At 43.7% G+C, this 22,768-nt stretch overlaps 2 protein-coding genes across 2 annotated transcripts in view; one reads left to right on the forward strand and one right to left on the reverse strand.

Annotated features, from left to right (window-relative positions):
* Window positions 1-4,625, reverse strand: part of LOC127628677 (opsin-5-like) — a 77,229-nt gene extending 72,604 nt beyond the window's left edge. The window contains exon 1 of the mRNA XM_052105466.1: window positions 4,538-4,625. Within this exon, the coding sequence (XP_051961426.1) occupies window positions 4,538-4,625 (88 nt within the window). The remainder of the gene's footprint in view (window positions 1-4,537) is intronic.
* Window positions 4,626-14,834: 10,209 nt separating this feature from the next.
* On the forward strand, window positions 14,835-19,285 carry LOC127629292 (uncharacterized). Its single transcript, XM_052106448.1, has 13 exons — window positions 14,835-15,251; window positions 15,786-15,927; window positions 16,113-16,329; window positions 16,438-16,564; window positions 16,872-17,170; window positions 17,337-17,427; window positions 17,652-17,768; window positions 17,885-17,960; window positions 18,036-18,287; window positions 18,564-18,735; window positions 18,847-18,885; window positions 18,947-18,993; window positions 19,098-19,285. Exons 1-13 carry the CDS (start codon window positions 14,901-14,903, stop codon window positions 19,283-19,285), a joined length of 2,118 nt encoding a protein of 705 aa, XP_051962408.1. The 5' UTR covers window positions 14,835-14,900.
* Window positions 19,286-22,768: the final 3,483 nt, after the last annotated feature.

The raw sequence follows: 22,768 nt of genomic DNA on the forward strand, positions 1-22,768 counted from the left end.
GGTCAGAATGACCGCTATGGCCATTCTAGTAGTTACAGAATTCCGGTAGTTCTCGTGTAATTAGTGTCCTTTGGAAGATCAAAGCGTGTCTCAGCCATGACAGTATTACAAATGTCATAGACAGTAATGTCTTTGTATTGAAGGCCAAGTTTAAAATATATCTCTATAAATTCATGCGCATCCAGCTAAAATAGAGCTCCTAGCAGGATTTTGAGGGATCTCATTAATTCAGAAAAACAGAGCAAAAACTTTTTTTTCCATGAAAAATTATCTCGTAATTCTGAGATAATTAAGTCGTTAATTCAGAAAAACAGAGCAAAAACTTTTTTTCCATGAAAAATTATCTCGTAATTCTGAGATAATTAAGTCGTTAATTCAGAAAAACAGAGTACTTTTTTTTTTCTCAAGTGAATGCAATACGCTTCCGTAGATAATAGCAGGGTTTCATCAAAGGCATAGAAAACCATAACATCATAAAACTAGAAATTACTAACTCACCTGACGTTGTGGCATATTGTTGCAGTTTTCACCATTTGACTGTCATGTTTGATGGTGGCTAGAGAAGACATCTATCCATAAAATAATTTTTTCGTCATCTTTGTGCTGCGTGGTGATTGGAGACCAACAGCCAATCACAATTGACCTTTACTTTTCCGATTGGTTGATTTTGTGGCACACTTGTAACGCTGTTGCAAGGCCCTGTCCCAAATGGCACACTCCGGACTTGTGGACTTCCTCAGAGTCCACACTTCGGTGACGTCATGTAGTGCAGACTTATAGGGCCCCTCGCGCAAGTCCACAAGGGCGCACTGAGAAGTATTTTTGGTACAGACTCGATCGTGAAGCGTGGTTATTGTTGGACAGGAGCTGCAGGTTCGGTTCGGGGAAATATGCTACCTATTGTTGTTGTTTTTATTTACTATTGTGTTTGCGAGATGGCTTGCCATGCAGAGAAATCACATTTATACGCTCCGACGCCGTAGAAGACAAGATTATTTTTCATGCATACAAATGCTGATGTTATGCACGGAGGAAAGGGTAAGCAAGTAAATGTTATTGATTTTGTAGATAAACATATAACTTGTCAAAAGTCGTTAATGCATTAAGTCATTATTATTTGATTTACTGTTTAATTTTCTTTTTTCTTTATATACATACATATATATATATATATATATATATGTATATGTATTTTATATTTTTTATGTGTACCTTGTTTTTTTTATGTCGTTTTTAATTTACAGGTTTAAATATCCATACTTCACTTACATATGACTCAGTAAAGCCCTGCCATTCGGTTCTATATAATGAATCGTTATGCGATCAGCCTATTTATTCAGCGCGCTATTACTATGTTTGAGACATCAACCACTGGTCGATGACCATAATGTTTGTATAAACTGTAGGTAACAACTGGAAAAATGCACACAGTCATAAAAACCATAATGATACTTACACTTAAATATTTTCTTCTCAGCCATGTTACCAGTTGTCTGATTGGCCTTTCGCAAGGACTCCTGGGTACTTGAAGTGCGTGAAGCCTGGATCTATGCGGGCTTCGCGGAAGACCGCTTCAAGGGTACAAAGGGGCGCTGGTGAGCACACTTCAGAGCGTTAAAATGCTAAATGGGACGGCCTACGGACTCGTAGACTCAGCGAGCACGCGCAATTTAAGTCCACGAGACCGAAAGTCCGTATGAAGTGCGCCATTTGGGACAGGGCACAAGTTGAGCGAGCGTGTGTGTAAAGAGTTGAGCGCGCGTGTGTGTCAAGAGTTGAGCGCGCGTGTGTTTGAAGAGTTGAGCGCGCGTGTGTCAAGAGTTGAGCGCGCGTGTGTGTCAAGAGTTGAGCGCGCGTGTGTGTCAAGAGTTGAGCGCACCTGTGTGTCAAGAGTTGAGTGCGCGTGTGTGTCAAGAGTTGAGCGCGCGTGTGTTTGAAGAGTTGAGCGCGCGTGTGTCAAGAGTTGAGCGCGCGTGTGTGTCAAGAGTTGAGCGCGCGTGTGTCAAGAGTTGAGCGCGCGTGTGTGTCAAGAGTTGAGCGCGCGTGTGTGTGTCAAGAGTTGAGCGCGCGTGTGTGTCAAGAGTTGAGCGCGCGTGTGTGTCAAGAGTTGAGCGCGCGTGTGTGTCAAGAGTTGAGCGCGCACAGAATTAAGAGGTTGAGCGAGAGAGAGAGAGAGGGACTTGACAGAGCGCAGAGAATAAATTTGTGAGAGCACCTGAGTAAACTGCGTGAGAGGGTTATTATTGCACGTTAATATGGATAATAGCAAATACATTTATTGAGCACGGAATCGTTTTTCTTTGCTCAAATGATTTTTTATTTGTGATTGTTAATTTCTGTTCAAAATATAATGCAATGTGCTTGCAAAATATAGTTCTCTGTGCTCAAAACTTACAATTACTCGCTCAGGAATGAGGCACATATATAACGCCATAGACACTCAACACCTTTACGAGATATTACAATCTCAGGGTTGAGTCAGTTTCATCCCGTGTTTTCTCAGGTCCGAGCCAGTAGAACTCAGTAACATGCTGATGGGCTGGCCGGGTGAATCGCTTGCATATAGCGCCCTTTCCCTCAGTTGAGGTAAAATTCTGCATCTTTTTTTCCCAGGAGATTCCACTCCTCGAATCCCTGGTCGATTCCTCCCTAGCCCTCATGGGTTCGCAGTTCAGCGGAGGAACTCGCCGACCCAATCCACTGCGGGTACTCAATCTACCCTGTACTGGAATAGGTGCTCCACAGGGTGAGGACTCCTACTCGGACTCCCCCTGTGTGTATTCTCCACGATACGGTCCCCTTATGAAAGTGGACCCATGTTTTCCTTAGGCAGCCCCGGCTGCCCTCCGGTTGCCGTGTTGTAGCAATTCCCCCTCTCTGAGGCTGGATCTACCACCACGCCACTCCCACGTGTCACCTAAAAACACATGTGATGTATTCACCACTTTACCTCCCCGCCGGGTAGGTGTGGTCTCCGCAGGTTCTTTTCCCCCTGAAAGAATAGGAAATTGGCTAAGACCCCCTTCCCTCGATGCATGTAAGGGCCCCGGCTGTCTATTGCTCTATGCGAGAAACACAGAGAGAAAAGAGGCCCAGCCAGGCTTGGCTCGTTCCCAGGTTGGCAAGCGTCGCCTTGTTCCCCTGTCTAGGGTAACCAGAAGGACTCCGATGACTTTTTTGGGCTATTGGGAAATAAAACACCTGCCCGCTCCTGTGTCAGCAGAACACATACACGGCTCAGCGCATGGCGTGATTTAAATTGGACCCCTAGTGTCGCTTCTCCGACACAACGTCGAAGAGAGTGACAGACGGGGAACGTCTAGGTTACGGATGTAACCTCTGTTCCCTGATGAAGGAAACGAGATGTTGTGTCTTCCCGGCCACGTTACTGAGCCGAGCCGCTGTAGTGGCTGCTCAGAAAAATCCTGAATGAACTCTAGTATTTCCTCGCCTTTATACACGTATGTCCGGGGGCGGGGTATGCAAATACTAGCTGCCAACTTCTCGTTGGACTTTTTTCATAGATCAGATGTATATTCGGTGCTCAAGAGAGACCCCTAGTGTCACTTCTCCGACACAATGTCTCGTTCCCTCCATCAGGGAACGGAGGTTACATCCGTAACCTAGACGTTATTTGTCACCAACATAATTCATTTGTTTGAAATATTACTCTATGAAAAATTTATTTTCAGTTGCTTACAGCACATTTAACAATTTATTAAGGGTTTATTGAATGGTTTATAAAAATACAAAAAAATTACATGGCTCGTTGTAAAACTTATGACATTAAGTGGGACATTTCCTGATTAAATTAAGTCTAATAAGCTATAACAATAAATAATTTTATTACTTTTCACACAGATCACAAGTCCACAAATTTTTACTATAGTGCATGACTTGTAAGGCAATATATTTGAATGTTTGCATTATATAATTAACAACATTTTCAACCATGTTCTTACATGAAAACATTGCATCTCAACTGATAGAGTGTTGCACTTGTGATGTAAAGGACGAGGTTACGCATCCTGAAGAGCACGCAAGTCCACATGTGAGCTTAAAGTGTCATAGAAGCACCAAACAATTACATGGTTGCTTGTGCAATTGTTTTTAAACTCACATTTTCTTTATATGACACTTTCGTTTAGGTTTAAGGTTTAAGGTAGGGAGGTCTGTTTTGTTGATTTAAATCTCGATAGAGCATTAACTTTAAAAATATCTTCTGTTTTGGAAAAAAAATTAAAAAATGTAGTGCCACACAGTGAACATTTAATCTCGGAATTGCTGCGATACATGTAATGAACCATGTATGTCATTTTGCAAAAACGTCACCACAGTCACGGAGATCAGGCTGAAGAATTGTGAGGTGATTGTAAGAACCCAGAAAAAAGAATCAGCAACAGTGCTTAGCATTATTAATCCATATTGTATTTTAATTAAAATTAATTAATTGAGCATTTTAACAAATCATATTAACAGCAAAATCATGGTTTTTGTTCTTTGACTTTGTGTAATTGACTGTTGTTCTTTTACTTACCAAATATGGTGTAGATAGTTCCCAAAATAAAGTCATTCTCTTTTGATATTTTGGACAGAAACAAGTTTGTTTCTGAAGAGTTTTCCATCTGCACACAAAAAGATGAGAAGCAAATTTAACACCAGTATGAAATGTCCTGACATGTCCTATATTTGTCACACCTTTTAAATCAAAAAATTCAGTTGTGTTGGAATCTATCTCTTTTCCCCAAAGTTGATCATTTAATTTCCATTCCAAAACACCTGCTCCAGACTAAAATATGAGAAGGTCCCAAGAAGCGAAAGAGAGTTTCATTATGTCCATGAATCAGTTTACCTCTGAAGTGCACACAGTAGACAAGGCAAAACGTGCAGCATGTGAGCACTGATGATTACAGGACATGCATGGTGTAGAAGCTCCAAATGAGAGCAGTGAAAGGATTTGATGTATATGAGTGAATTATACAACAACTGTATAACATATTCATCTCTGGAGTAGTTTAAGTGTAGCGTAAAAAATATTCATAGGGGAATTCGATTAGAATTAATTGTGGTTGAAAGCGTTGTTTATTTGTTGTCTGCATGGTTTAAGCACCTGAATTTCCAAAGAAATCATGCAAATCAGGTAACTGGTTAAATCCACACACAAAAATAGCACTGAATGCCATTTGCACAGCATAAATCCGGATATTGCGTGTTGGTTCTGAGTGCTAGGTTGTGGAGAATATCGCAATCTGGCATACTTGGAATGTAGCGTCACTCTACTGCTGTGATGCAGACACCTGAATCAACTCTTTAAAATGCCAAAAGTGGGATTGACGACACTGCACATCTGGATATATGGCAGGTTATAATTAGAGCTGTCGATTAAACATGTTAATTAATTGTGATTCATTTTATAAAAAATTATACATAAAATTTTTTTTTGGCTAATTAATCATTTCTCTGGACCATATTAAGGAAGATTCCTGAGAAATTCAAGCTTGAAGTACCACCTGTTTTATCCAGGGGGTAGTATGTGAAACTTCAGCTGAATAGGCACCTAATACAGAGAACAAAACAATCGTTCAGAAGGCAGCAGATCACGCCGATGCGTTCTTGCATTCAAACTCAAAACCATGGTTTCCACAAAAAAACTACAAGTTACTACAGTCATGGTTACTACCATATTACAATTGCAAAAACCATGGTTAATTATCATAAGGGTTAAACAAATAGGACGACAACTTTAAATTGAACATACATTTAGACTTAATATACACGAATAAACTAGAAATCACCCTATTATATATAACAGAATGGAAATATAGTAATAAACAACAGTAATACAATTAATATTTGCTTAAGAAAGATGGCGCATGTTACAGGGCAGAGCTAATCAAGGCTAATCAAGCCTCCAAGAGGGATAAAGGCCGATTGTGGATGGAGGTGTGACAGGGAGAGAGAGTTTACGGGCAGCTGTCCATCATATGTGTGTTTGTGTCTTGTGGTTTAAGTTAAAATATTGTTTATATTTTCAAGCCGGTTCTCGCCTCATCCTTTCCATTACTCCCATTACACTGGTGCCGAAACCCAGGAAGGAGGAGGGATATGCCTTAGTGGAGTTCTCGCCACTACCATCCACCCCAGTGGAGCAGCCATGGCCATATGCCATAGCCAGGCCACCTGGAAGCGGAGGAACGGTCGCCGACCTCGAGAGGAGAAGGGGATCCTAGCCGACTGCCTGGAGTGATCAGGGCCGCTGCCAGGGGCCAGAGGAATGCCTACGATCCACCCGGGGAGGTGCGGCTGTCATCCGTTAGAGGGTGAAGGAGTGGCCGAGGACCAAGCTACGGCGTATCGGAGAACCGGTGAGTAAAAGTTTTTTTCTCTCTCTCTCTCCCTGCGAGGCATTGGCCTTTACCCTCTCTTTTAAATTTAACAGTGTTATTTGTTGGGGGTACGTCACTGTTACAGGAAGTACCCCCTATTCTAGTCATTATTGTTTCCCTCCCCCTGTCCCCTCCCAGATTCAGAAAGGTGGGGATGACCTGCCAGCAGACGGGGCGTAAGTAAAATGGGGAGGGGGGGGGGGTGTACGTCATGTCGGGGGCTCCTCGGCCTGAGAGAAAGAGGGAGGAATGTGACAGGGCGGAGGGCAGGGCAGGGTCGTGATTCTGCACACCCGGCCCCTTATCAGGCTAAGTCAAGCCTCCGAGAGGGATAAAGGCCATATGTAGACGGTGACGGTGGAGAGAGCGTTTATGGGCATATGTGTGTGTTTGTGTCTTGTGGTTTAAGTTCTTAATTAAATATAATTTATATTGTCAAGCCGGTTCTCGCCTCCTTTCCATTACTCCCGTAACAGCACAGAAATGGAGCAAACGTTTAGTGAATTCGCATTTCAGAGGCAACATACAAATTTCGATATGTCGGTACTTCCCTGCTGCCTTTTCTTCGTCATTAATAACACATCTGACTTCCTCCACTTTCATCTTTTGCCTGCAGGCACCTGACCCAGAGGAATAGATCACATGCAACAAAAGAGACAGCGATCCGCACCTTCTCTACTCGCCTATGGCTTGCTTTTTCATCATGGAAAACATGTACTCATTATACCAAGAACAAAAAAAAATTTCATCCTAAAAACAATAGATCAGATTCCCTCTTAGTGTGTGACAGGCAATGTTTGTTGCAGTGCAACAATTCTTCCTTTGATATATGGATTTCTTAGGTGTTCAGTCAGGTTCTGACACCAGAACCTGTCTTTATAGATATAAATTATGGCTCGTTTGATTGACACTCTTTAACAGTGGAGCATCTTGCCAACATCTAAGTCAGTTAGCAGACCACAAGCAGTGATGAAGTCAATGCAAAATGTCCAATAAGAGATGTCTTTCTGGCAAGTTGGCATAATAAGGCCGATCCTTATGTTTATAAACTGAGTAGGGGTTGGTGGGCAATGTTTAAAAGTTAAGGATTGTGTATGAACCATAAGATTAATGATTAAGTGTATTTGATATATACTGCAGAAGTGCACATAAAAAAAATTATAAAAAGTAATACATTTTTAGATGGATTTTAAGATAACTGTGTGTGAGTAATACGCTCAAATTTAACCATCTCCGTGTCTATCCACCGTAGTGGTGTCACAATAAAAAAAAAAACAACTCCAGCTTTTGATTTTAACAATATGAATTTGCTGCCTTAAGAAGCGTTTCGGCAGTTATGTTGAATGTTCGTTGGTTGTAGCGTGTCTTGTGACCAGTTGTGGCATGCCATATTCCAGGTGATGTATTTGTTTAAAGGGGACCTATTATGCAAAATATTTTTTTACATGGTGTTTGTACATAAACGTAAGTTGGTGACCCAGAGACAAAGGAAATAGCTCTTTCATTGAGAATGTGGGTAGGGCAAATTAAATAAATTCAAACATGGATTCTCCTCCCGGCCCTCCACCGGGGGACGGAGTGGTCTGCTTACCAGCTCCAGAGTGAACGTCTTGGTCTCTGGGTCGATCGTCTCAGGAGAGCCTGGGAGCCTTCCGGGTCCTCGAGGGGGTCCGTGAGATGGGGGGCGTGCGCTTCCTGCGGGGTGCTCGACGCAGGGGCTGTGTCACGTTCCCCTGTTGTCTGCCCTGTGTTCTGTGTCTCACCAGTCTATTGTTTAGAACTACATTTCCCACAATCCACCTGGCGTCATCACTGCCATTTTGTGTCATTGTTCACACCTGTTTATCATTTGTAATCATCCTGTCCTTGTGTATTTATACCCTGGTTCTTTGTTCTGTCTTGGTCATTCGTTGAATGTTGTTGTTAGCCTGGTGTGTGTGTTCCCTGCCCGAGTTTTCAGTTTTTGTTTTCATCGTGTTCCTAGTTTTATGTTTATTTCCCCATTGAGGGTTTTCCTTTGTGTTTTATTGATTTGACTGTTTTAATAAAGTGAGCTTGCATTTAGATCCGCTCTCCTCGTCTGCTTCGCTGCCTCATTTGTAACAGAACGAACGACCAACTATGGATCTAGCAGGGTTCCTCATGGAGCTGACACAGGCGGACTTGACTGTCCGGGAGTTCTCCTACTTTTTCACCAACGTGGCCAGTTGCACCGGCTGGGATGTCCACACTCTAAAGGTGGCGTACCGGTTCAGTGTTCCCAAACACCGGTGGTGGGAACTCCCAGAGACCGGAGACTGCACCTGGCGGGAGTACGTGGGACTCATCTTGGAGGAGTTCGCTGCCGGGGAACCACCTCTCCAGATCCCAGCTCCCGCCTCTGGGCTTTCCTCTCCAGCCACGGTGAGTGAGCCAACCCCCACGCCTGCTGTGGTCAACGAACCAGCGCTGCTAACTTCATCCGCCCGGAGGCGGAGGAGAAGAAAGGCCTCTGCTCTCCAGCCTCTGCTAACCATGGCCAACCAGCCAATGCCTGCAGCCCCGAAGGTCAGTGAACCAGTGCCTGTAGCCCCCGATATCAGTGAGCCAGCGCCTGTAGCCTCCGATGTCAGTGAGCCAGTGCCTGTAGCCTCTGATGTCAGTGAGCCAGCGCCTGTAGCCTCCGATGTCAGTGAGCCAGCGCCTGTAGCCTCCGATGTCAGTGAGCCAGCGCCTGTAGCCTCCGATGTCAGTGAGCCAGCGCCTGTAGCCTCGACCGTCCCTGAGCCAGCGCCTGTAGCCTCGACCGTCCCTGAGCCAGCGCCTGTAGCCTTGACCATCCAAGAGTCAGTACCCCCCGAGCTTTCCAGAGCTCCGCCTTCCGAGCTTTCCAGAGCTCTGCCTACCGAGTTTCCCGACCCTCCTGGGGCTCCGCCCCCAGAGCCTCCTGCGGCTCCACCTCTCGAGCCTCCTTCAGCTCCGCCCCCTGAGCCTCCCAGGGCTCCGCCTCTCGAGCCTCCCAGGGCTCCGCCTCTCAAGCCTCTCGAGCCTTCCAGGGCTCCGCCTCTCAAGCCTCTCGAGCCTTCCAGGGCTCCGCCTCTCGAGCCTTCCAGGGCTCCGCCTCTCTGGCCTCTCGAGCCTTCCAGGGCTCCGCCTCTCGAGCCTTCCAGGGCTTCGCTTCTGGAGCGTCCTACGGTGCCACCTCCGTCGGCTCCGCTTCCAGAGCCTTCCTGGTCTCCGCCTCTAGAGCCTCCTATGGCGCCTACTTCCACGCCTCCGCCTGCAACGGCTCCGCCTCCCGAGCCTCCTACGGCTCCACCTCCCGGGCTCTCTAGGACTCCGATCCTCAAGCCAGGGCTCCGCCCCCAGAGCCTCCTACGGCTCTACTCCCAAAGACTCCAGAGCCTTCTAGAGCTCCGCCCCTCGAGCCTCCTACGGCTCCGCCTCCGGAGCCTCCTACGGCTCTGCCCCCAGGGACTCCAGAGACTGCCAGGTCTTCGCCTCTGAAACCTCTTACGGTGCCACCTTCCTCAGCTCTGCCTCCTGAGCCTTCCTCGGCTCTGCCTCCTGAGCTTCCAGAGCCTCCCTCAGCATCGTCTCCAGAGCCCCTCTCAGCTCCGCCCCCGGCCCCTGTCCTGTGGCCTCCTCCCAGGCCTCCTGACCCGGCCCCTGTCCTGTGGCCTCCTCCCAGGCCTCCTGACCCGGCCCCTGTCCTGTGGCCTCCTCCCAGGCCTCCTGACCCGGCCCCTATCCTGTGGCCTCCTCCCAGGGCCCCTGACCCAGTCCCTGTCCTGTGGCCTCCTCCCAGGTCCCCTGACCCAGTCCCTGTCCTGTGGCCTCCTCCCAGGCCTCCTGACCCGGTCCCTGTCCTGTGGCCTCTTCCCAGGCCCCCTGAACCAGTCCCTGCCCTGTGGCCAGCTCCCAGGCCTCCTGAACCGGTCCCTGCCCTGTGGCCAGCTCCCAGGCCCCCTGAACCAGTCCCTGCCCTGTGGCCAGCTCCCAGGCCTCCTGAACCGGTCCCTGCCCTGTGGCCAGCTCCCAGGCCTCCTGAACCTGTCCTTGCCCCCCAGGACTTCCTGCCTGCCTTCTGTGCCCCCTTGGACTTCCTGCCTGCCCTCTGTGCCCCCTTGGACTTCCTGCCTGCCCTTTGTGCCCCCCAGGACTTCCTGCCTGCCCACTGTGCTCCCTTGGACTTCCTGCCTGCCCTCTGTGCCCCTTTGGACTTCCTGTTTGCCCCTTGTGCTCCCTTGGTCTGTCTGTTTGCCCCCCTCCCTTCTCTCCTTGGATGATTTTTTTAGTTTTTTTTTTCTTGGAGTATTCCCTTTTTTCTTTTTTCTGAGGAGCGTCTGGAAGCCGCTCCTTTGAGGGGGGGCTATGTCACGTTCCCCTGTTGTCTGCGTCTCACCAGTCTATTGTTTAGAACTACATTTCCCACAATCCACCTGTCGTCATCACTGCCATTTTGTGTCATTGTTCACACCTGTTTATCATTTGTAATCATCCTGTCCTTGTGTATTTATACCCTGGTTCTTTGTTCTGTCTTGGTCGTTCGTTGAATGTTGTTGTTAGCCTGGTGTGTGTTCCCTGCCCGAGTTTTCAGTTTTTGTTTTCATCGTGTTCCTAGTTTTATGTTTATTTCATTGAGGGTTTTCCTTTGTGTTTTATTGATTTGACTGTTTTAATAAAGTGAGCTTGCATTTAGATCCACTCTCCTCGTCTGCTTCGCTGCCTCATTCTTAACAGGCTGAGAGCTGGACCTGGGTTCAGGCGGAGCTGCACGTTTTTTAGCCACAGGAGTACGCCCTCGGCGAGCAGACAGGGCTTGGCCCATGGCGGCAGGTTTGCGGCTGGGCAGGATGTGTGAAATGGGCTCCTTCTGTTTTTTCACCGCACTGCTGGGCGAAGTCCAGTAAAAAAAAGTAAAAACTTCTCCAGGGCCAAAACACCCTCAGAGGGTTAAAGGGGTCATGACATGCTATAACAAATTGTCCTTGATCTTTAAACATATAAGAGGTAATTGAACTATAAAAACATACTGTAAGTTTCAGAACTCAAAACTTCCTCCTCACTGCAAAAAGAGCATTTGTTGAAACCAAGCTGTCAAAATGACTCAATCTCTACTTCCTCCACATTTTTATGTCACACTGACCACCTCCACAACAGCACATCAATGGCCAATTTACATGTAGCTTATCACTTCCATAGCCCCGCCCATCAGCATTGAGTTGTGAGATGGTAAAGAGAGAGAGCAGATCAGTCAAGAGCAGAGAGCCAATCAGAACAGTGGGAGTGTACTGTCAAGTCTTAAAGGAATATTTGTAATAATCATATTTTACAAATATGTCACTGTTTTTGTGCAAAAACTTTTACTAATATTATAAGAGATCTTCAAGGAAAATATAAAAATAATAAAAAAAAAGGCATGTCATGAGCCTTTTAAAGAAATATGCTAAAATGTAACTATTTTAAATGAGAAAACCTATGCAGGTAAAATGAATGAGGAAAGCATTACTGAATGCAAAAAAAATGACGTCTCATATTTTAGCAGAGAGACGCTCGCCCCCTCCCCATATTGAACTGCTAAAGTGTCCTGTGTTGGTATGGCGAAAAGTTGGCAATCCTACATCAAACACCCCAAACTATCTTCAAGAAACATCTAAAGACTGCTTCTCCACAAACATTTAATCCACAAATATCTTTATACGGTACTTTCCACATTCCTAGGTGAAACCTCTGCCCTTTACTCATTCATTGTTTTTCTGTCAGATCTGTGTACCAATGCTGCCTTCATGTGCTATTGGAATGATCCTACATCCCATTTCTTAAGTGATAATCACGAGTATGTCGCATTCAAGTGCTTTGTTGTTGGAAAGAACAGGAAACATGGAGGACACCAGGTTCATACCTGCACATTTCTTGGGGAACTCTTATTTTGACACTGTGAAATGTACTCAGGCAACTTGCTGACTATAATGGTATTTTGGTCAAATACATGCTATTTTCTTGGTGTAAAAATGTACAGATATGCATCAAATGGTTGCTGATTTATGTAAATGTACTGTATTTGCCTGAAACATCAAGCACTAACAATTATTTGTATTTATAAAAATGTATAAAACCATTATTCACTACAGAAACGGTACTGTCCTCTGCCATGTTGACAGTTTAAATATCCCAACTCTGAAACTTGATTATCAAAATTATCTCAGCGTTTCCCCATCATAATAAAGACTTCCTAAGTAAGAAACTTGTATTTACTCATAGTTGTCTAGTCAATTTTGAAACAATGTGTTGCAACACTTTTTCTGAGAATGAATTGCGTATGTAAGTCGCATTGGATAAAAGTGCCCACTAAATTAATTAATATTAAACACCCACATGCTTTTTCATTATTTTTTAATCTCTGATTAAGTTGGTTGTAATGTGGGTAAAATTGCATTAGTGTAAAAAAAATTTTTTTTCCAGCTTGCAGATTAGTACATCCTTTATGTTAAAGAACTTACGAGTGTATTTTTTCCATATTTTCAAAACCCCTATTTAAAATTATGCATATAGTATCCGACCACTCTGAAACTTTAAACACTAACTTCAAAAGACAGTCTATAAACCTCTATTCTTAAGACCATCACAAGTATCCAAAGCTTTCTGTACAACCGCCAAAACGCACACATACGCACATGCAAATCAGTTTGTGCTCAGGCTATGATAACATGAATGACTGTACACTTGTCCATTTTCAAATGCCAAGAGACTGTAGAGAGAAAATAAGAGTAGTTTTGATAACCACAGTGAATCAAACCCAGAGGAAAATGTATTTTGCTCAGATGTTGCTTTTTTGTAGCTCAGGTTCTCATTTATGTGAGTAAGTTCAACTTTATCTCAGCTGTTTCTCCTAAAATTCTTTTGGAAAGACAGACACAGATGAGTCCATTGAAGAATTTGATGAGAAATGTTCATTTTGAAATCTCTGACTTGTGATTGCAGATTTTTCTCAAACTATTTGCCGTAAGTACCCCACAGAACCATCAGTAAGGCTCAAGTACCCTTTCATTGACACAAAACCAAAGATGTGTATAAAAAAAAAACAAATATAATTTAACGTTATCATTATTATTGTAATACACCTACACCAGATGAAAAGATGAAGTTGCTAGGTTTGATGTTTTTTCACAAACAACAACAAAATCAAAACCGGGACAAAATGAGTGGGATTTCTTAAATAATATACAAATAATTATTTCAGCCCAAGGGCAAAATTTGACATTACCCTTTCCATTTGAGAAGATTGTGAGTTTCTGCACCCTACGATCGACCACATTATGCTGACTCACTGACAAGCCCCATCTCCCATCAGACATTTTTGGCTTGACTCCTGCATGTCTACCTTTCCCTGTGGTGCCATCGGAAGGTTAGAGCATCAGCAGTGTTCAGATCCCACGTTTGAACCAGGAAGTATTCGTGTTTGCATTTAGTGTTGGGTTCACATCCACCGTGAACATAGTCGAGTCAGAGTCGAGTCTGAGTCCAAAAGCTGAGTCAGACTCAATTATGATATGATATGAATTACTAACAGGCCAAGTCCGAGTCGAGTCCAAATTAATCTGAAAATTGTAACCGTAAACACAATTGTAAACTCAACTGAACTACAATCTATATTTTAAGCTTACTTTAACCTTCACAACTAAGACAAACTATTTGTCAATATATAAATGGAACAAAAACTTGACAAAAACAAACATAGACTTAAGTAAGTGAAACTTGTGTTAGTCATTACAACCTGGGTTATTATTGTTTCGAATTTTAATTTAGTTTTTATTTCTACTACATTTTCTAAAATTTTCCCTATCTAAAGAAATAATAGACTATTTCTTTCTGAGTCTCTATCTGCCGACTGGTTTGGGAAAACATATACAAACGAGTCAACAAAGTAGTAATTAGCACTCGATGAGAAGTTACACTTCCAGATTTGACTGCAAATGCTACATCCAAAAACACTGGAAAAGTCCACTGCTAATATTAGGGCCATTTAAAGCCCATGGTGCAGGTTTTTTTTTTTTTTTTTTTGGCAATTTTCTAGTTGGTAATAAACATTTAAACAGTTATCCATTGTATTTGATGTTGTAGGGTACTACAAAAAAGAAATATAATACGGAAAAGTAGGTGATATGTTAGCTTTTAGCTACAGCTTAGCGATTATTCTTATTTCTCCCACAATGCATTCCATGACGTCACATGAGGTACTCGCTGACTGTTAGACGACAGAAGAAAGCCCGCGGCCCGCCTTACAATTGAGGGAGAGTGAGACGAGGAGTAGCTAACTAGTGAAAGAGTGACAGTGACAGATTTATAAGTAAGTAAATAGATAGATAGATAGATAGATAGATAGATAGATAGATAGATAGATAGATAGATAGATAGATAGATAGAATAGCATAGCATAGCATAGATAGAATAGCATAGATAGTGAGAGATAGCATAGCATAACAGATAGCTTAGAGATAGATAAAGAGTAGATCATAAATAACGTTAGTCAAAATGGTTTATTACTGTGTTTGTGGCGGGTGCAAGAACTCCAGCAAAACTGGACATAGGGTCCATTCCTTCCCCAAGGACAAAGGGATCTTCCGAAGCTGGGTGCAGTTTGTGAAGATTAGGCGGGCAGATTTTTCAGCTAGCTCTGTCACCGCCTACTCGAGAATATGCAGCACGCATTTCAAAGAGGAGGATTACCACTCAGGGGATGCTAAAATGGTCTCACTTGGATTAAAGAGTGAGAGGAGTGCTAAATTACTTCCTACCGCCGTGCCGTCTGTGAACGCAAACCTCTCTGCTTGCCCCGTCCCGAGGTCGAGAGACACCGTCTGCCGCAAGCGAGAAATTGCCACGGTAAGCATCATGCTAACGTTAATGTTTACAAGCTGCGTGTTAGCTAGCTCTGTGTGTATTTTGTATACCGTGTTCCCTTTGACACAGCCTCCACTAACTTACAAGCACGATCACTCTGACATTAGAAGAGCATATTTCGTGATTCACGAATAAAAATTAGAATAATAACAAAATTGCCCTGAAGTAAAAGTCCATATCATCATGAAAGCTTTATGGCTGTACCATAGGTTATTGTTTCCACTGGGAAACTAACGTTAGTTGTAGCACACACGTCCCATTTTATTGATGGACTTATGAAATGACTGGGAATATTTACTTATCTTCTTGGAATTTCAAAGATGATAAGTAAATAATTCTCAGTACTTCCAAGTTGAAAATAAATGATTAAATGTTTCCATGTACTCCTGCAATGTGCTTGTACACTCAATGTGCTTGCGAATCACTGTTCTAAGTATTCATAGTATACCCACCTCTTATTTCACCACTACACTCATTTGCATTTTGCTGACCCTTTTTCATATTTGTTTTCGCAAGATGTTGACAGACACCTCACAGCAGGAGACTGTGGACAGTGTAGACACTGTGGAGAGTGTCGATACTGGGGATCAGCCCTTGCCCTCCTCCACTTCTGACGCTGGGACACAGTGTTCTTTGAAGCCCCCCCGATGGTCTCACGGTAAAACTTGGGTATTTTAAGGGGTAGTTATTAGATATAGTCTCTAAAACATTGCCAGTATCTATGCAATCAGAACATTTCCATACACATTGATTAAATTAATACATAGCCTACACCAAAAAACATACCAGTTTAGATTTGCCATGATTGTCTCATGTTTGGGTATGTTTACTGCCTCTCCACAGCTGTGCAGGTTAACCTGAAGCCCAAGATGGTCAGCGTGGGCACACAGACATCATTCGGCACACAAACCTCCACTCCCCTTGCTAGTCCTGAACAGACAGATGAAGATGATGATAATGCCTCTGTCATCAGTGACTTATCGTGGGTGCCCGAAGAGCCGATGCATGAGGAAGACTTGTTTGATGAGGAGCCACCTTACACGTGTGACCCCCATCACAAGTGAGATAGTTTAAAACCAACATAGACCATTTTGAATGCTCATTTTTGTGTACAGTAGCTTTGGTAGTTTGAATGCTCCCCCCAACAACAATTTTTTTGTTCTTGTAGTGGCATTGACAAATTCATTGTTTGCCAAGAGGAGCTGATGGGCCTTTTTGTCATCTGTCCGGCCTGTTGTGAGAGGTCAGATAGTAGCATCGTGCAGCAGGAAGGAACTTTTCTTAATATCAAGCAGGTACGGTTTTGTTTACGCAGCAGGCCATCTGATTAGAAAATCAGAATATCTAATTACAATCTGATAGCTCTGACTGTCTTGCCAGTTAATTTAATTTACAATGTATGTACCAGGCTGGCTTTAGTCTATTGGTTTGTGATGGCATCATATTTGAGTGTTATACTGTATTGGTCATGTGTGTTTCATTGAAAACATGAAACCTTTGACCAGTAATGTACAGTACCTAATCTATATTGAATCCTGATATACTGTTGATTACACTTTTTTTTTTTTCTTCTTCTTTTTTTTTTGTTTTTTACATATCTAGGTCTGTGCATCATGTGGCTACCACCGTTTCTGGCAAAACCAGCCAATGCTCCACAGGAACATGCCGACCTGCAAGCTCCTGTTAAGCGGGGCCATTCATTTCACTGGATGTTTGGCCACCCAGACATTAAGAATGTTGACTCTGTTTGGCCTGCAGTGCATCAGTGCGAGCAGTTACTTTCGCCATCAGTGCCGCTACACCATCCCTGTAATCGTTCAGGCCTGGCAAAACGATCAAGCGAAGAATTTTAGTGACCTACGGGCAATGGATGGCGGGCTAGTTCTTGCTGGTGACTGCAGGTAAACCAGTGTGAGAGCTCATAGACCAGTTGCACATTTAGATTTTTTTATTTGTTATCATGTAGGGTGGCTTTAGTTGGCATTTGCAGATGACATGGTGGATTGTCTTTACAGACCTTGGTTATTAAAAACTTGAAACCTAATTAAAATTTGTAATTAATTCCAGGTCAGATTCTCCTGGGCACTGCGCGAAGTATGGATCCTACTCTCTGATCGAGGACAGAGTGAACAAGGTGGTGGATGTTCAGCTTGTTCAGGTAAACCTGAAGTTATTAGACAAAGAAATGAACTCTGCAATTTAGTAAACTGATTATATATTAATATAACATCTTTCCACTAGTACAACGATGCTTAGAGCTTTGTGTATTGCCTAACTAGAGTACAGTGTATCGTAATGCTTGGACCAGCAGCGCGTCGGTTCATTCACGCCTCCTTCAACAACACCAGCATTTTACACTTACACTGTTATGTCATGTTGCAGAGCTCAGAGGTCCCCAACAGCTCATGGTGTGAGCTTGAAGGGCTCAAGCGCAGTGTTGGCCTGCTGAGGGGAAAGGACCTGCATTTAGCAACGCTGATCACGGACCTTCATCGCCAGGTATTTACAATAAAAATGCACTCTGAATTGCACTGAAGCTGGATGTTTGTGGTTTGCTGATACACGGAGGGCCACACAGGTCAATCATCCACAAAAGTTTGTTTATTTCTCCTTAGGTTGCCAAATGGGTGAGAGAGGAGCTGAGCCCTGAAGGGACACAGCATTATTTTGATGTGTGGCACATTGCCAAAAGTATGTATCCATTGTTGGAACCTTGAAGCAGTTTTTGTTAGTGCATATCAATTAATACCATTTGTTCTAAAACAGGTCTGGGGAAGGCATTGGATACAGCTTCAAAAGAGTGTGACCAACTACAGCTGTGGAGGCCTGCTATAGTGAATCACCTCTATTGGACTGCAGCCTCAACCCCAGACGGCAACCCAGCAGTCATGGAGGCTAAATGGAAAAGTTTAGTCAACCACATCCAGGACATCCATGACCATGACACCCCTGCTTTCTCCAGTTGTGCCCATGGCCCTCTAGACGGGGATCAGCGCAACAAAGAGTGGCTGGACCCAGGTACAGTACACACAGCATGTGGTATTATGTACGCTCTACAGTTTTGTTGTATTTGCTGTCTGAGTGCTTTGACATGTGACCTATGATGATTAAATTATTTTTTCATTCCCTGGCAATTTCATAACATTCTGTTTACTGTTTATGTTTGCTATAATTCATATGCAGGACCATTTCATGTGTTTCCATTAAAAAAAGAATTTTTGTCTGAATCTATCTTGGCTATTTATACGTTTTCCATCTGTGTGTCTGTCTGCCTCCCTGTCTTGGTCTTTGCAGGCTCATTGGCAGCAGTAAAGTTGGAGAACATAATCACGAGGACTGCCTTACTGAAAGATGTTCGACAGCTGTCTCCACAGCATCAGACATTCTCCCTTGAGGCTTACCACTCCCTCATCTTGCACTTCGCACCCAAGCACACAGGGTTTTCATACGTTGGGATGTATAGCAGGTCAGTGCTATCCAAGGAATAATACAGCCAATTATTATGCCTTTATAGTAATAATAGTACCTATTATCATGCCTATTGTAGTAAAAAAATCTCAAATGTGTTATTTTGTAGGCTTCTCTTAGCGGCTGCATTACAATCACAATGCCAACCGTGAGACAGCACGGAAAAGTGATGGGACGGAGAAGTACTGTGTGCGGTATCCGCGCTTCAGAAAAGGTGCCCATGTGGTGCGTCCCATCAAAGAGGCAGCCTCATACGGTAAGCAGTGTCATGCAGTTCTATCATATTTTGAGATGGCTCACGAGACATCTGTGATCAGTGGCAATGACCTTTATTCAGTATTATTATTATTATATCTGCAGGTTATGCAACATCATTGATGAAGGCCCTTCAGGAAAGCTACACCCATTCACCTGCAGCTCTTCGAGAGGTTAAGCTAATTTGTCCTCCGATGCACCCGCCCCCATCAGCTAAATCCTTCGAACAGGTTCCTAAGGAGGAGGCCGTCAGCCTCTTCCTAGCCCGGCAGTCACGCTACAAGAGAACCTAAATTCACATTATTATTATTATTTTTTCCACAGACATGTCCAATGATTTAGTTGTAAGTATTTATTTTAGTTGTTATTTATCATCTTTCCTTCTGTCCCTGTCATCTCATTTGGTGGTGGTTTCCTGTATTCTGCATGTTTTGTGTGTTGTTGCTTTGGTTTTACTTTGCACTAAATCATTACTTTTTTCGTCTTTGTAAGTGGCATTAATTGTCGCTGTACCCCATTCAAGGGGTCCTGCATGCTGCATGTCTGCTCCTCTGTCTGTTATTTGCATGAAATTTGTTTTATGTAATTCAAAATAATTTACCAATCATTTTACCTGTGCCTGGTCAACCTCTGTGTGCGGTGTTGTCTGGGTTCACTGTGTGTCAGCTTGATATGCTTTTGCATGTATCACTGCATATGCATTCATGAAAGAGTGTGAGTTTGTGTGAGTGACTGTGTGTGACTGTGTGTGAGTAAGTGAGTGTGAGTGAGTGCGAGAACCATCAGTTGACCCTCAGGTAAGACCACACTTTTGCAGGCAAAAGAAACAATGTGCAAAGGTTTCAGGTCTAGCCCTTCATCAGTGGGCTTTTTTTATATAGATTTGTTTACTTGCAACCTGTGTCTTTGTTCAGTTATCCTTGTCCTCGTTCAGTAAATGTTTAGTAACCCTTACAATCAATGCCAATAAACTGTTTTTTCTTATTAAAATTCATGTGTTCTGTGTACTTTATAACATTTTAAGGGCAATTGGGCGATCACAACAGAATAAACAATTATTTTTATTCATTCTCATCCAAACGAGGCCATTGAAAGCCCTGATAGGTTTGGTCACCACTTTGGAAGTTTTGTCTGATGGTTGAAACCACACAAGAGGGTAGAGGCTTCCTTATACTCCTCCCTAAAACTCCATAAGCCCAGCGTATAGCCTGCCTGTACGCAGTGTACCGGTATTGCCTAGGAATAAGTAGGAAAGATTCTTAAGTTTTAAACTCTGTAAGTAGGTTGGAAACGTCATTTGAAGCCTGTCTCTTATGCATGTTTGTGCATGCAACACATCTCCTGTCACCTATTGCTGTTGTTCAAAGGACTCAGTGTAAAAACATTGGTAAAGTAAACATAAACCATGAACATACTCGTGCGTGCTGGCTTGAAGGGGACCATGATCCTGTCTGAAGTGTGAATATGCTATTTGTAGCACAAACGGATTCAGGCAGCATGCCTCAAATCCAGGATGCTGCGTTAGGCACGTTACATCTGCTGGCCGCGGGGTGAGATCCTCGACCAGCGACCAAAACGCGCTCACCTCCCTACAACACAAGCTCTCCACCACAGTTTCCATGGGACGACACCGCCCACACAGACACCTGCCAAACACAGCGACACAGAGGCTTACTACTCACTCCCTCTCCCGGTAAGCCTGACGGTGTCAATGACAATCAATCACGAGGAAAAGTAGTTGGCACTATCAACAATAATCACAGTGACGACGCCTACTCGGTGTCGGCTACGGCGAAACAACATTTTCACCGGAGAAAGAGGTAAAAGCTTAGAAATAAAGCATAAAAGTTATTGTATGCACTGCTGTTCATAGACTACTAGCTCCAGCGGTCATTGCTGCATTTCTAAATGATAGCAACTCACCATTCATTCTCCTCTGACCATGCATTTATTTGTCTTTGACGGCCATCTGCTCTCGGTATTTCCTCATTCGCCCTCTCACGTCTAAACAGTTCAAAATTGTATGGCTGTGGGCCATCATAAATGTTAACTGTGGGTCTTGCCACCTCTTCCTCATCCCAGTTAGACGCCATAGTAGTCAGTGCTAGTCTGCTAGAATTAGTTCAAGTAGCTGAGAACGGCTGAGGCTACATTCCACCACGTCTACCTCATGTGACGTCATCGCCGAATCGCGTAAAAAATAACCGTTTCTAACCAAAAACTACAAAAACTGGACTTTAACACCATTTTGGAGACATTTCTAACTTTATATACATATCTTGACTGCTTTATCTACCCATTAATCGACAGTGGTGTTTAACCTTCACCATGGGCTTTAACACAGACATAGTTAATTAGCAGAAAACAGCTCTGCGTGCTGCTCGTGCACCTAAAACCCTGATGCGTCTGTGTGCGTCTAGCAGCAGCTGATGAAAAAGATAAAAAAAACATTGATATTTTCTTGAGCGGCAGTCGCATTAGGCTACAATCATTATGGAATCTTTAAATACCAACTCTTCTTTAACCACAAAAATATGAAAAAGAATAATATTGAGTCTTAAATTTAACAGAATTGTCCTTCAAAAGTGTCAGAGATATAGGCTAAAACAATATGTGCATAAAATAAATAAAAATGGTGATAAAAATAAAAACGTAAAAATATAATAACCAACTAAATTCAACTCATTACGTGGAGAAGCTTCATACACAAACTCTGCCATTGAATAATACATTTTATAGTGTATGCTTTGAATGCTTTGAAAATAGTAAATCAATAATTATTAGGTGCTGTTTATCTGTTTACTGTCTGCTTTAGCAATAACGATAATTTTTTCGACTGCTTAAAAAGTTACATAGTTAATTCATCGAGCTATTATGAACCATTTCAAGCTGACAACACTGCGTGGACCACAAGAGACTACAGAAGCCTACATGTGTGGATACATTATGCCTAAAAAGACTTAATAGACCAATATTAAAAAAAAAATCTGATTTGAACTGTTTTTAGTAAACTGTCGTGATGTGGGTGACACAATTAAGTTCTTGAATTTAGTTCTTAATCACGGTGAAACTGCAATGTGAGCACCTTCTTGGCCTCAAAAATGGCATGCGTAATTGTAGAGCGGAGGAGGGCGGGGCCGGGCTGGAACAATGCACGCCGGTCCCCAATCAGCCTGATGGGGGTATGCGAGGGATAAAGGCGTCCTGTGACAATGGTTCGATAGAGAGAGATAGAGAATGACATGCAGCTGCTCTGTGTGTTTATGTTTGTGTGTTTTTCGTTCAGTTAATATTAACTGAGTGGGGACTGGACTCCTGAACGCCTAGAGCGATGGAGCCGCTGCCAGGGTCAGAGGAGTGCCCTGCCGTCCCCCAGAAACATGGAGGAGTCGAGAGGACCGCCAGGAGAGGTAGGGCCACTGCCAGGGGCGGAGGAGTGTCCCCACGAGTTGCCGGGAACGCAGAGGAGCGTTCTGTCCACCGGGGGTCGTAGGTCTGACTCCGGTCTGCCTGGGGAGGAGTGGCTGCCGTCCGCCTGAGAGGACCACGTGACGGTGCATCAGAGAAATGGTGAGTGAGCCTATTTTGTTTGTTGTAGTTTTTACCCTCCTGCCTCCTCCCAGGTCAAGAAAGGCAGGGATGACCTGCCGGCAGACAGGGCGCAAGGCACGCTCTCGCTGCCTTGTTTCTAGTACATTGGCTACTGTACAAACCTGTCTTTATATGTTTTTGTCGTCCCAGCCACCTCAGTAACATTTAACATCTCTGTGGACATT

The sequence above is a fragment of the Xyrauchen texanus genome, chromosome 35 (genome assembly GCF_025860055.1).
Source record: "Xyrauchen texanus isolate HMW12.3.18 chromosome 35, RBS_HiC_50CHRs, whole genome shotgun sequence".
Lineage (NCBI taxonomy): Eukaryota > Metazoa > Chordata > Actinopteri > Cypriniformes > Catostomidae > Xyrauchen > Xyrauchen texanus.